The sequence below is a fragment of the Molothrus ater genome, chromosome 2 (genome assembly GCF_012460135.2).
Source record: "Molothrus ater isolate BHLD 08-10-18 breed brown headed cowbird chromosome 2, BPBGC_Mater_1.1, whole genome shotgun sequence".
NCBI classification, from domain to species: Eukaryota; Metazoa; Chordata; class Aves; order Passeriformes; family Icteridae; genus Molothrus; species Molothrus ater.
In genome coordinates, this window is record NC_050479.2 from 67,660,482 (window position 1) to 67,674,710 (window position 14,229).

The 14,229-nt window shown below is 38.8% G+C and overlaps 1 protein-coding gene across 2 annotated transcripts in view; it reads left to right on the plus strand.

Annotated features, from left to right (window-relative positions):
* The window catches only part of STARD13 (StAR related lipid transfer domain containing 13), a 246,078-nt gene that overhangs the window by 69,413 nt on the left and 162,436 nt on the right, over nucleotides 1-14,229 (plus strand). For both annotated transcript variants that reach the window (XM_036403160.2, XM_054518487.1), the window contains one exon: nucleotides 11,544-11,577. In XM_036403160.2, coding sequence (XP_036259053.1) covers nucleotides 11,544-11,577 — 34 coding nt within the window. The remainder of the gene's footprint in view (nucleotides 1-11,543; nucleotides 11,578-14,229) is intronic.

Below are 14,229 nucleotides of genomic sequence, written 5' to 3' on the forward strand. Positions count from 1 at the left end.
TTTGCATGAATTTACATGCTTCTCTGACTAAAGATCTACTTATAGTTATGTAAAAGTCCTCTCTTACTCCTAGTGCAGTAGGAACAGGCCCTCAGATGCATGACACTATGAATTGTTGCACAGGCAGCAGAATGACTGTAATGTGGCATCTCTCCTTTGTTCTCATGTCATTACCCTGTGAAGTACAAAATGATTGCTCCAGCTTCTGGAGGATTTGTGTAGGAAATCTGTCCCATAACAGAGCAAACTGAGCCTCTCAGTAACAGAGCTATTCTTCTTTGCACAGACAGCATGGAGGTCCCAAGGAATGGGGAACTGGTTCATCTTACAACCATGAGACTTTGGGAGAGCCACCTTCATTCCTTCAATAATAAATAATACATTTGATTAGTAATCAATTAGTACATTTCCATGCTGAAACAGAATTCAAGCTGTATAGGTAGAGAGACATCTCAGCATCCACTTTTCCAGCAGCTGCTCTCACCAAGGTTGTTGCAGATGTGCATTCTGACAAAAGTCCAGAAGCCCAGCCAGACAGCATAGGAAGATGAAAATCCTTTCTTGCATTAATTAGTAGGTAAAAGGGCCACTGAGAAGCCCTTTTCAAATGTTTCCATTCTAATTTTTTTTCTTGGAACATTAGAATATAGCAATTAGGAGGTAGCTTTTTAAAACTGAATTGCAATAACTGCTTTCTTATCTCAGATGTTGCATCATGAGTTGGCATTATTTTTAGTTGCTGTGACTGAGTAAATAAAACTGGGCAGAAGATAGATGTGAATCAGTAAGTGCACCCTTTACTGTGGAATTTTTCAAATTTCTCACTTGTTGATGCAATAATTTTCACTTTAAAAGCTTATTCTTATTGGACCTGACTTGTAGGTCTGATATAAATCTTGTAGGTCTGATTTATATCAGACCTACTTTGATTTAAGATCAACTGAAGCAATGATGTTTTTTGTAAAATCAGTGCTTCTTGAAAGATGAATAGTGCCTTAAATCTAACTGTAAAAACAAATTTTAAGCAGTGGTCACTAATGTGAATTACACAAACAGAAAACAAAGAATGATGATATTTGTCTCACAGTGATTAAGGACAAAAAGGTAAAGGCATTCAAGGTGACAGAAAAATCTCCATTCATTCCATCAGCATTTAGTTGTAGTCCATGATGTGCATGTGAGTGGTATAAAAATTGTTTAACAAACATGTCATAAATGTTAAGCAATGCTATGAAAATTGTCTTTTTATTTCAATTGTCTAAAAATTGCCTAATACCACATTTTATGATTCTATAATTTCAAGTTCAGTTTATTCCATTTAGGAATTATACTGAGCTATGGAGAACAGTAACACTGTGAAGAGATTGTGGAGTTTTCCACTAAAGGATCCTTGAATATTTCTAGGAAGGTCATGGTGCTTAGCTACCAAAAAAAAAAAGGAAAAAAAAGTAACAGAAATGACTGTTTGTCTGCATTGCAGAGAAGCATAAAACAAGTTCTTCATATAGGAACACAGGGTATAGAGATAATTCTGTGAATATATTTGTTTTGGCTGTCCATAACAGCTGAGAAGTAATACATACCAATTTTGTAACCCCTCTGTGGTGGTGCAGTTATTTTACTCCATTTCAAGAAGTAAAGTGTTTTTTTGTTGTTTTTTTGTTTGTTTGTTTGGGGTTTTTTTTGGGTTTTTGCGGTTTTTTAGTTTTAAAATAGCTTAGCCAGTACTACATATATGGAAATGAGTTTGAATCTGCTTTAGGCTATGCAGGAATGGGGGGAAGGGGGGAGGGTGGGGGGCAAGGTGGCAGGGGGGGGAAATTTGAGCTAGTCCCTAACAAATTTCTTCTCTCTCCTGCAGTCAGAGAAGGATGCATGCAAGTGACTAAGTATCACATCATGACTTTTGCCAATGATTTTAAACATGATATGATAGAGAAAAGTCAAGGTCAAAGCTTCTGTACAGACATTTTGTGATGTCTGTAAGACAGTAAATCATAAATTATAAAATATGGTGGTGGCTGTGAAAACCCTGACATCTCTGACTCAAAGTTAGACTTGTGTATTAGGGAGTGATATAGCTGCAGAAGTGAGAGACCAAACTGCTTAAGGATAAGCAGTAATCCAAGGGTCACTGTAGCAGTGGAGATGTTCATGACTAGCTGAAGAACATTTGTTTCTTTGTTCAGTCAGTGCTGCACTGACTTGCTGAAGGTCACAGATTAAGCCAGCAGCCCCTTCAGTATGTGAGCAGACAAATTCATGCTGTCTCACAACCTTAGCAATTTTTGCAGGGAAAAGATTGGAAGGGTGAGTGAACCAGAGACACATACATATACATATATCTAAATTGTGTGTGTCTATATATGTATGTATATGCCTACCTGGGGAGGGGAAGAGGGGGTGGTAAGGGTGCATGATGTGTATGTTGTAGAAAAGACTTCTAGATCCAGTTTCTGCAGTGTGTGTTCAGTCAAATGCAGCCCACCACCACTGTTAGTGTATTTAGAAAAATGGATTTAAGCATAGTATTAACACTGAGCATGCCTTGTCTAAATAATTTCAAACCATACATGTCTGTATGTCTTTTGGTGCACTGCAGCCAAAAGTGCACCAAAAGTGAACACTCTTCTTAGTTCACATGTGCATAAGGAGTTCTCAATTCCTGATGCAGCATAATTTCACCCAACTTTTCTAACCATGTGCATAATCTTGGCAGGTAAGGCAAAAAGTAAGGCAAGCAGCTGGGAACACAGGGCTTTGAAGTTGTTTAGGTGTTTACATGGCAGTTATCTGAATCGCACCTGGGCATTTGCTGGCAGTGAACCCCACTGCAAAGGGAAATGTATGCTTTTCTATGAAAATATTAACTTTGCAATTGGAACACAAATGCATTGTCCTTTATTTATATGGGTTAAAGTGTTCATTTTGAAAATAAACAACAGAAGTCAATACACATCACAAGCATTGGTTTTCCTATGGGCTATACCAGAATTTGCAGTGGAGTTGTCATTTCTGACACATCTTGTGTGCATTTGCTGTGGAGGTGGTGAGGTAGGTGGCATCCTCTTACCTGCTGCTGGCACACTGGAATCCATTCTGTTCATTCTTAGAAAGGGAGAACTATGAAACCTCCCAAAAGGAAACCATGCCATTTGCCTGGGAAAAGGTTTGTTTTTTTTTAAATCTGGCATAACAGCTGTGATAAACAGAGACAAAGCCACAGAGGCAGACAAAAAAAAATATCACAAATTGAAAAGGATTTACAGCAGGTTTCCAGTAATGAAATGTTCTATAAAGACTAAAATCTATAAATTAAAAGATAAAAAACAATCAGAATGTCTGCTTCTCCTAAGGGCATCAGCCCTTGCTGGGGTGACAGAAGGGGCAGAGATGCTACCTAACATTTTCCACAGATGCTCTCATGAAGCTGTCCACAGCTCTTCTGCTGTGCACAACTTCTGTACTTTCAGAAACTCTTTGGAATAAAACAATTATTTTCTTCACTTATCCCTGCTTTACCTTTTACTGAAAAATGGCCACAAAACAAACACTGTGTTGGTATTCCTCAAGAAGCCTAAAATGTTGGCCAAGATTTTAACTGATGGCTAATACATCAGTATACTGGGAAGAGTGCATTTTTGTTTGAGACTAAATTACAATGATGAGTTTTATTGACTGCAAAGGAGAATACCCAATATCCACTCAGAGCCTAGCCATCATGAAACATTTCTGTGGACACTCAGTAGTGAAAACAAACAAACTGCTGCTAATGGCAGTCTGAAGTTCATTCCCAGCTAAGTACTGCTCTGGGCCAAGCTAAAATAACACCACAGCTGTAGCCAGAGCTCACAGGGCTTGGTTTTCGTGTTCTGCCATGGATTACTGCTAACTGCTGTTTGCTTTAGCAGTCACTCATTTCCCAGAGCAGCACACCACTCCCCAGCTTTCATGCCTCTCTTTGTTGCTGTGTGACCTCTTGTACCTTTCCCACTTCATTCTATCTTTAAAATAGATATAGCACTTCTTCCTACTCAAGAGGGTAAAAATGATAGCAATGTGTGACTCACTGTATTGTTCCAGGATTGTAAAAAGCAGGGGCTCCTCTGGCCTCTCACTTTTGTTCATCTCCATTTGGCAGTTATTGCTCCTCTTGTTTGTCTTTCTCCCACCTCTGCCCCATCACATTTCCACCTGACCCCCACACATATGTTGTGACAACTGCATTATCTCCAGTTTTTATTCATGTCTTTGTTTATACAGAAGCATGACTGGTTATCTTAGCAGAGAGCTGAGCACTAATTGTTATTTGCACTGTTCTGAGCATGTTGATGTTAGTCCTGCTGCAGAGTTGAGAGTTCAGAATGACTAAGTGCTTCTGGGGCTTGGTAGAGGTAAAAGCATAATGAAGAGGACATTTTCTGATTTTATCAGGATGAAATTTGTTGAGACATGGCAGAACTGTATCCTGTAAGGAAGTGATCCTTAAGGGTGGGTGTTGGGAATTGGGCATGGTGAATTGAATATTTAGGACACCATGCAAACCAGAAGAGCCTACATATTCCACAAGCTGTTTCCTTGGCTAAATTCTTGAGGTTACCTGTACCTGCTTTGCAAGAACATAATGCCCAACTGTCAGGTTAGATTTTAATTAGATTTTAAAATATTGGGCACTATTAAAGCATGTCTAAAAGCACAAAAGTGGGAAGTGCTATTGAGAGCTTGTGTAAGTGAAAGAGAATGGGGGTGTATCACCACTTTACACCAGATGGAACCAGACCTGTTTGGCTGCCCTGGTCACCTTGAAGGGCCCAGGGGCATCTGTTTCTGCAGTGAAACATCTGTGTTCTGTCTCTCAGGTATATCCAGCTGGCCACAAAGGGCAAAATAATGACAACAGAGAAGCTGTTCTCACAGCTGGCTTTGGTTAGAACATGAACTTCCATGAGCACAGTATAGAATCCCTAAAAATTTAAGAAAATTACTATGGATATATTATAGCAAAGTAACATTCTGGAGTTTTAAATAGCTACATCTTCAAAATAATACTAAAAAAATAATAATTTTGCCTGTTCAGAGCTATTTTCTACATTAATTCCAGTGACCTCTAAAATCAATAGTAAAAGGTATAATAAAATAATATAAGTCTAAAAGGTATAATAAATCCTTGAAGGTGAAGAAGATACCTGGACTTATGATACCTTGGTGCCCTTTTTTAATGGTTTCAAGCACAAATACTGGTAGAAACAGTCTTGCTGTTTGGTGAAATGCTTTGCCAATTTGTAAAATTTTCTTATATGATTCAACACCAGGCTTTGCAAATTTCTTATGTTATGTAATACAATGAGTTAAATATTAAAGTAAACACATTTTCAACCCAAAAAGTATTTTTTCCTTCAAAACTATCAAAATGAAACCCTTTAATAATTTGCTTTTTTATTTGATAATTCACATTCTCTGTTGAAAAGTCATGTCAATTTAATTTTTAAATGGAAAAAGAGGTGGGAAAAGTCCTCAATAGTTTCAAGCTCCAAATTACCACTTCTACTGATTCCCATATTATTGCTCTTACCCTTCTGTGGGATTTTTGGATCAGTTGCAAACTACTGCAACATTTTTTTTTACTCTAATGTAAATGGTGGTATCTGAGCATACCTGTATATGTGGTGCAGCATAGTCAGCAACAAAGAGGCTCTTGTCACACAGAGGCTTTTTGCTAGCCATTAAATAATAGGAAAATTTTCTTGTTCAGACTTTCACTAGTTGTACTGGGGCAAAATTTAGGAGATCAGATAGTTCAGTCTTCAAGACTATGGAATAGCAAACACAGTCATTTTATTCCCTAGGGGAAATCATAGGAGAAGTAAAGGTAATATAGAGTGAATGACAGCAAAAACCCCAAGATTACAAAGTATTAATCAAAGTGTTTGCATTAGAGCAACATGTGAGACACAGGAAATGGAGCTATAATGGAGCTCTTGTGGTGAAAGCAACAAATTAAACAGCAGAAACTTTTTGGGAATAAAATTAATGTTCTGCTTCTTTTGATTCCCCTGAGTGCTAGTGCTAGTGCAAGACAAATAGGCATGGCCAGCTGAGCCACAGGGATGGATGGTATCATCCAATCTGATGGCAAAACGAGCAATTGCAATGGTTTAATACAGTAAAAAATACCATGGAGGCACACCCTAGCACTCATCTCAAGTGGCTGCTCCTCATGTGTTGGAACTGAATCCTCCTCAATAAAAATTTGGTTGTAACCCCCCAGCCTGTAACTGCTTGACATTTGGAAATCATATTAGCATCTGCTAGAGGTGAAGTCTCCCTCGTCTGTTAATATAATAAATTCTTTTAGATAAGTATGATAAATTACATTTACTGAAATGCATGTTGCTTTACTGTTAGTCTTGTAGCTCATTTTCTTCTAATCTCACTTGGAACATTGTTGAAATGGTTTTCATTTTTATATACTTTATTATTGCCCTGCTCCACATATTGTAAACATTTCTTAAATGCTGTTCAAAAGCTTTCACTTTAAAATAGTTTCCAGGTAGTTTTCTATTTGATTGAAGTTTTCAAAACAGCAGCCATAAGAAATGTCACATTATTTTCTAAACTTCTGTCAATAGTACATAGGCAAAATAGATACATATTTGTAGCAAAGAGAAAAAAGCTATTTAATGACTCTTTCTTTCTATGACAGTTTTTTGAACTAGCACTGATCTTGGTGCAAAATTAAATAAATATTTAGACTAAATTAAAATATATGTTAAAAACTGTGAGTGAGGGTAATTTTGCCAACTAAAATACTAAACAAGGGAAAATAATTTTCAAATTTTCATTGTGTCCTTTAACAGCTGTGCACAATTATTAAGTATGTTTTTATATCTTTAGGCAATATTTACAGTTTTAACTTTTTAGAATACAGCTCAGAGTATTAAGTTTAGGGTTTTCAAAAGACGTGTCTGTGTCCTCTGAATTCTTACAGATGCTTGAAATCCCCCTGTAGGTACTGAAAGGCTGCAGTGAGGTCTCCCCAGAGCCTTCTCTTCTCCAACTCTCTGTCTTCATAGGAGAATTGTTTCACCCTTCTGATCATTGTGATCATTCTGATCTTTGTGGCCCTCCTCTGGGTCCATTCCAATAGGACCACGTTTTTTCTGTGCTGGGGTCCCCAGAGCTGGATGCAGCACACCCAGTGGGGTCTCATGAGAGTGGAGTAGAGGGGCAGAATCACCTCCCTTGACCTGCTGGTCACTCTTCTTGTGAACAAGCAAGAAGATTTGCTTGAGTGCAGAATGGGGAGCTGTTTAAACTTCTTTCTTTGACCCCATCATGAATAGTTTACAGCACAGTAGCTCAGGTTCAATGGAAGAAATCGAGAATTTCACCTTCCCCCTGCTTTCTAACCTGCTGAAGAGGCCAATGTGTTGTGGTGCAACAGGTATGAGGCAGAATCACATCCAACCAAGACCTGTCTTCCATGCCACAAGGGGAAATTCTCTAATAGAACTCAGGCTGTATATCAGATATGGTCTCTAATAAACACCTCTGCAGTGGTTGTATTGTAAAGGAAAATTATGTGCTCTGTTGTCAGCCTTTGAAGATACATCTTAAGCAGCAGTTTCAACCCTGTACCAAAGATGGGTGCCAAGTCTCTGAGAGAAATCAAATTTCTGACACAGCAGTCTCAACAGTATTTTCTGTGGAATAGCTTCAGTATTGCCATTATTCTTAGCTGACTAATGTGCTCTAGGGCACTTGCAAGTGTCATCCAGACTGAAGTTCTCATTGCAGGGGCCAGGTAACTTCAAGTTAAGGCTAACATTGCTGTGTCATAATATTACTTCCCTTTTTGGGCTGTAGAATTTTATTTTGAAGTAGTAACTAGGATTTTCTTTCCTTCTGTAAACATTTTTCTGAAAGGATCTAATAAACCTGCTACACGGATGATTGAGCTTTGCATGTGGATTGCTGTTTTCCTCCTTTAAAACTGCCTATATGTCACTCTAATTAAAGCCTGGCAGGTCATTAAATTGCTAGAATGAAGAACCAGCATGATTTTTTAATCCTTATTTGGAGGACCTTTTTCAGTTTAGAGTGCTTTCCTTCAGTATCAGTGAACCAGTAGGAAGTCATAGAGATTTATCCTTTTTCCTCTGCAAGGAGTGTCGTGTTTCAGAGTGCTGCTGCCACTTGCTCACCACAAAACACAAGCTTACTGAACTCAAAGCCTTTTTTATTAACAGCAGATGTAAAGTAGTCCTGTCCAAATGCCAGGGTTTATTTGATAGCAGTGATATTTCTGATACCATATCTATGTTGAATAAATTGTCTGTCTTTTTTATTAAATGTCTAGGAGAAATATTTGCATCCTGAACAGATACACTAATTACCTTTTTTATTTTTTTTGGAGGGTGCGATTTCCTGAGAGTGAATGATGACAGTTTGACAGGTACTCAGAAATATCAGTGGAAGATATGGGCATGTTTGAAATGGGAGCATAAAGGAGCTAATAACTAATAGAGGTTGATGGGGGAGAGGGAAGTAAAAGACGTGGAAGCAAAATGGTCTTTTTTTCTTTGAAATGGTGTATGATACTACAGGATTGGCTGGCATTACAGAATCCCTGGGCTGTTGCAAATTAAAATGGTTTTGAAGTTGTTCAAGTCAACCATTTCATAATCTGTGTCAGAAAAAAAAAGCTTTTATGTGACAATAATGTTTCTGGGATGATATTAAGTCATTTAATCTAGTTTGATGAGTTCCATGCCCTGATTACTTATAGCCATGAAAGATTATGTAGATATCAGAGAAACAGTTTTCCAATGTGTATGTTTATTTTCCTTGTTGACTTTATAATGCTGGTGCTTTGCTTCTATCTTTACTTCCACTTCATCCAAGGAGTTCATTTGAGTAATTTGTTTCCACACAGAATGCCTTTCAAGAAAATCACAGAAACATTGAATTGTGCAGGTTGTAGAAGACCTCAGAGATCACCAAGTCCAGCCATTAACCTAACACTGTCAAGTCCACCATTTAACCATGTCCCTCATTTCCACATCTGCATCTACACATCTTTTAAATACCTCCAGGGATGGTGACTCTACCCTTCCCTGAACAAACAGCCTGTCTCAATGTTTGGCGGTGATTTCTGGGAAGAAGTTTTTCTTAAAATCCAATCCAAACTTCCCCTGGTGAAACTTGAGGCCATGTCAGTTTCTTTATAAATGCAACATGTCCACTTTCCTCCCACCAATAGATCCACAGCCTTTCTTTAGGTAGCTGAACCTACACTGAGAGTACAGTTTCCTTATTCATGTCACTGGCTCATCCTGCTCTGATCATGGAGCACAGGGTGACACTGTCCAGGCAAGCTTTTGGAGACCTTTGCTCACAGAGGTGAAAGTGGGATGGCCCTGCTGAAACATGGGACTGCTGAGGAGGAGGAATGGACCCAGCATCTAAACATTTCTGGTTTCTGTGAGCTGGTTTACATGCTTCAGCAAAGAAGACAAGGCTATATCAGCAGAGCGTGTTTATCTTTGGCTGCTGTTTGACACTTCCACTTGCAAAATTGTTACAGCTGGAGTTGTACGCAAATGATTTCTTTATTATTCATAGCAGCAGGTGCTGCAGCAGTCTTTTGGCTAGAGTTGTACTCTCTCGGTGTGTGGTTTCTATATATTTGATTAGCTGGTGCCATGCTGTTCAGATGGGTTGCTAGTCCTCCAATAAATGTATTTTGTTACACAATCAGTTATGTAGTGCCTTATCATTTCCATAAATCACTTTTAGTTGGCAGCTTTCTGTTGCCACTTGAGATTGTTCCAGCAATAATTTGCATCCTTTTTTTGTATGGCATCCTAAAAAGATCTTGGAAGTTAACATAGCCCTGGTATGATTTTAATAGCTGGTGTCCTTCTGGCAGCACTAGAACACACAAACCAGTTATCCACAAAGGACTGACATATTTCTTTTCGATTCACATATCATTTATGTATTCTTCAAGAAGTGCTTATCCAAAGATTCAGTATAGCAATTGAGGCATCAACCAGGCTTATGCCAGAGTTGTGATTCTAAAAATCAGGTGCCTGTCCCCAGGCAGGGTGATAAACAGCACTGCAGCTCACTGAGGACTGGAGAGACAATATGATATACCTCGTTCAGAAAGGCATCCCAAAAACCTGGCACACTCATGTGGAACCTGCCTGTCCCTTGCCAATTGACACAGCCCATGCCTGAATTTCCTGCTTCTCTGTGGAAATTAGATACTTTGCCACTAATGAAACATGATTTAGACTCAGCTACTCATTATCTTCCCATCAGAAGTGACCACTCCACTTGATCCCTGCTGGCTAAAGATAGGTTAACTTCAGCTGCTGCTAAGGCAGACCTTGCAGTAGAGCAAGAGGCTCTTTTAGAATGAAATTGCCTTGCAGAAGGAAAAAAAAATGTAGCCTTGCTGTGCTTTCCCTATTATTGAGAGAGATGCCTAATCAATTTGGTTCCATGCTCAGAGGAGGAATTTTCCAATATCTCAGTAAAATTCTTCATTAAATAAAAGGTAAATAAAAAGCATGTTTTTATAGACAGATTCTTATCAAGGCTGCAGAAGCAATACTGACTGAAGAGATAACAGAGCACTTGGTGCATGTGATGGAAAGGTGCAGATGGTTGTCCATGTGGGGACAAGCAGATAACAGGAACAGGGTGTGTCACTGCAAGGCACAGGAATGTCTGTCTTTTCAGCTGCCTGCATATTGGGCACTTCACACTGGTACCTGGAGGAATCAGTTCACCCTTCTGTTTAATTAAGAAAAATTAGGTGCAGTACCACCCATTATGCTAGTTTCATTTACGGCCTGCATTGCTGAGAGTGGGTGATCTATGAAAGGAAATGCATTTAATCACTGTCAACAACCTCCTCATCTGAGCACTGAAAGCTATTAAAGAGAAAAGTAATGGACCAAGAGGTGCATCCAAGTGTGGTGTTAATGGCACCCCTTTCATTTAGCATGGCAAACCCAAAGAAGCAAAATGAAAAATATGAAGAAAACAACATGGCAGGTCAGTTTGGCATGAGCCTCAATCAGAGCGACCCTCTCTTGGTCACAGATGAGCAGGAAACAGACATCTACCTTTCCAAGTCACAGTGTCCTGTTTCTTGCCCGTCAGTAGAGCTGCCTACACAACTTTTCAGCAGCCTGACTGCTCCCTGAGCCCCACCAGCATCACAAGATCCTTTCAGGCATGTTCCAGTGTGTTGCACCTTATATATCCTTGTGACATATACTCTGCTTGTAGAGTGTGCTCCTAGACTCACTCACTGCAGGACAGATGAACCTGACCTGAGAATGGGTGCCAGGTTGTCAATAGCAAGCAAAACTAGCTATTGTGCATAATTTTTATTGATAAGCTCTGGATTTTATGCTTTGTGTAAGATAGTGACCATTAATAATTACATTGATTGTCATCTTGAAATGTGGAACTTATTTGAAGGAAAAAATTACCATTATTAAAGAAAAATCACTTTCTTACAGATGCTGTTTCAGAAGCTGTGCAAGGAAAAAGCAGGTAAGGCTGAATTACTTCTTGGAAGTTTCTTGGTGGCTTGTGTAACCATGTGTGCAATGATGGGGGAGCCAGGGAGTCTCTGTTATGAAATGGGTGTTCAGTGCATTCGTGACAATCTCTTCCATGCTGCTGTTCATGACCTATTGTTGTAGGATTAAGGTGGTTCTTAGGAAAGCTGATAATTCATCACCTTTTGACTTACACCTTGCAAGGTAAGTTCTGAAATAATGGGGATAAACCCAAACATTTGTTACTGGTGTCAGAGTGGGACTGAAGGTCTTTCCATGGCACTGGTGTGTGTGTGTGTGAGAGAGAGGTGAGCCGAGATGAGGAACAGCTCAGAGCTTTTTCTGTCTCAGCAGTCACTCAGCAGCTGAATCTGATGAAGAGGCTCATTTACAGAGGCATATTTTTCAAAAAATCCAACAGCCCCCTGGGACCCACATGTCCCAGTTGGCAGAGTCACAATGCCTGATTTCTCCCTTAGCAGGAGCCCACTATCTGGTTGAAGCATTTTTCAATATTAGCAGCATTAATAAGTTTGACCATTATGGAGGAATTATTTAGGGCCAGCAAGGCACCAAGACCAGAGCAGAAAACAGAGCTAAAGACTCAGATACCCTGAACTGCACATACATTATCATGCCAGGAGCTAAGGAAAGGTTTGGATAGACAGATATGTACACACACAGAGATCCTGGTTCAGCAAGATACTTAACACACAATTAAACCCGCATTTGACAAAACCAATTAATTGCAACAGGCATAAGAAACTGCTTGGATGATTTGCTTAATTGAGAGTAAAAGTCTTTATTAAATTGTAATGAAGCACAATTAAGAAACACAGAGAAAAGGAACTGCTTCCTAGAATGTAGGTTACTGGGGTTTAATAAGAGCCTCAAACTTTTGCAAAAATAAATGTTCTCAAAGTCTAGATGAATCCACCTTCCCACAAAAGTCTTTGCCAGCTAGAAGTATTTCAGTCATAAACCAAATGACCTCTGGAATCACCCATTTCTGACTGCATTTTCTGTTTTGTTAGTCAGGATGTATGCAGAGTGTGCCAATTAAAAGGAAAGCAATTGGACATCACTGCTGTAATTACTCCTCTGTCCCTAGATGACTTAGCATCTTTTTTTTTGCCTGAAGGACTAGTTTAAGCCAGTTTGCTCACTCAGTAATTTCTTCTTGCATCTGTCTCTGATCTAAACTGCATCCACAGTTCATTCCAGGGGCCAACCTTGAATCATTTAAAATCAGATGAATGCGGCTTTTTGGAGTCAATTTCATTGGTTCAGTGGCTCTGCTGGCAAACATAGTGGCTTAGCAAAATGACAGAAATCCTGGCCTAGAAAACTCAGGTCTCTGTAGGCAATTCCACCCTCATGTACTTTAATTCAGGTCAACAAAACATAAAGGCTGCTGAGCGTAGTGTAAATGTATGTATTTTCATTGAAGCTCTATACACATTAACTTTTCCTGCCTTATGATTTGGATGTGGATTTATTCCATGATGGTATTTGCAATGAAACACATGCCTGGGTTTTTCCAAAGCTAAACAAATTTCAGAAGTTCTGAGATTGAGCAATTTTTTTAATTGTATTCATTGTTGGATCAAAACCTCTCTGTGCCACTGAAGGTTGGCACTTTATAAAGAAAAAGGAAAACCTGTCAATGGCACATGCATTTTAAATAAAACTAATTCTTTTAGCAGTGTTCCCATTTTATTGTATGATTGATTTTTAATTGTTTTACTTTTATGACAATATTAATTTTGTCACCCAAAGAGATAAAATTTAGTGCCTGTCCTAATGGTAGAACTGTAGGATGATGGTTGAAAATCTGATGATTGCAGACATGAAAGAAGAATGACAGGTCATTTTCTGACACAGTTTGGTCACTGAGGTGAAACTTTAATCATAGAAATCTAGCATATGGTAGAGCTAGTAATAAATTTATCATTAAAATGCTTTTGGCAGAAAATGTTCATTTCTTCAAATAGAACATTTTACAGGAAAGGTTAGCATCCATTAATCTATTTCAAATTGTTTCTGTAAAATAGGAACACACTTCTCAGCATGCAATTATTTAACAGTCTTCAAAGTGAGAAGTGTTAATTTTTATTTAAATTTGAAATTTTGGCATTGAAATCTGTTAGACTGAAATACTAAAAAAAAAGAGAGAGATAAAAAGAGAAAACCTGATTTAAATTATAAAAAAGGGAAAATCTATGTCTTGAGCTAAGGGACAAGGGTTTCTTCCAGATTTGCAGTTGCTAAACATTTCTGATATTTTCTGTGCTTTCTGGATAATAAATTTTCTGGTTTGGAATTTCTTGCATGAGGAGAAAACCTCTCCTGTCTATATCAGCCACACACAGAACACAGCACTCACTGTTCTACTCAGGCTTGTTTTCTGCATCATTCTCCCCTTACATCCTGACTTCTTATTCTTTCTCATTCTCTTTTGTCATTTATTCTTCTAATCCCTTTCTTGGCCAGAGCTCTAGAGCTCTCAGGGGCCAAGAGGGTCTTTTCCCAGAATGCCAGTGGGTCACCCTGCCCTCCCCACCAAAGTACACTTATAATCCCATCCTGGACAATCCCATCCCATCCTGTCAGGAACTGGGGATGCACAGGGCAGCTCAGAGCT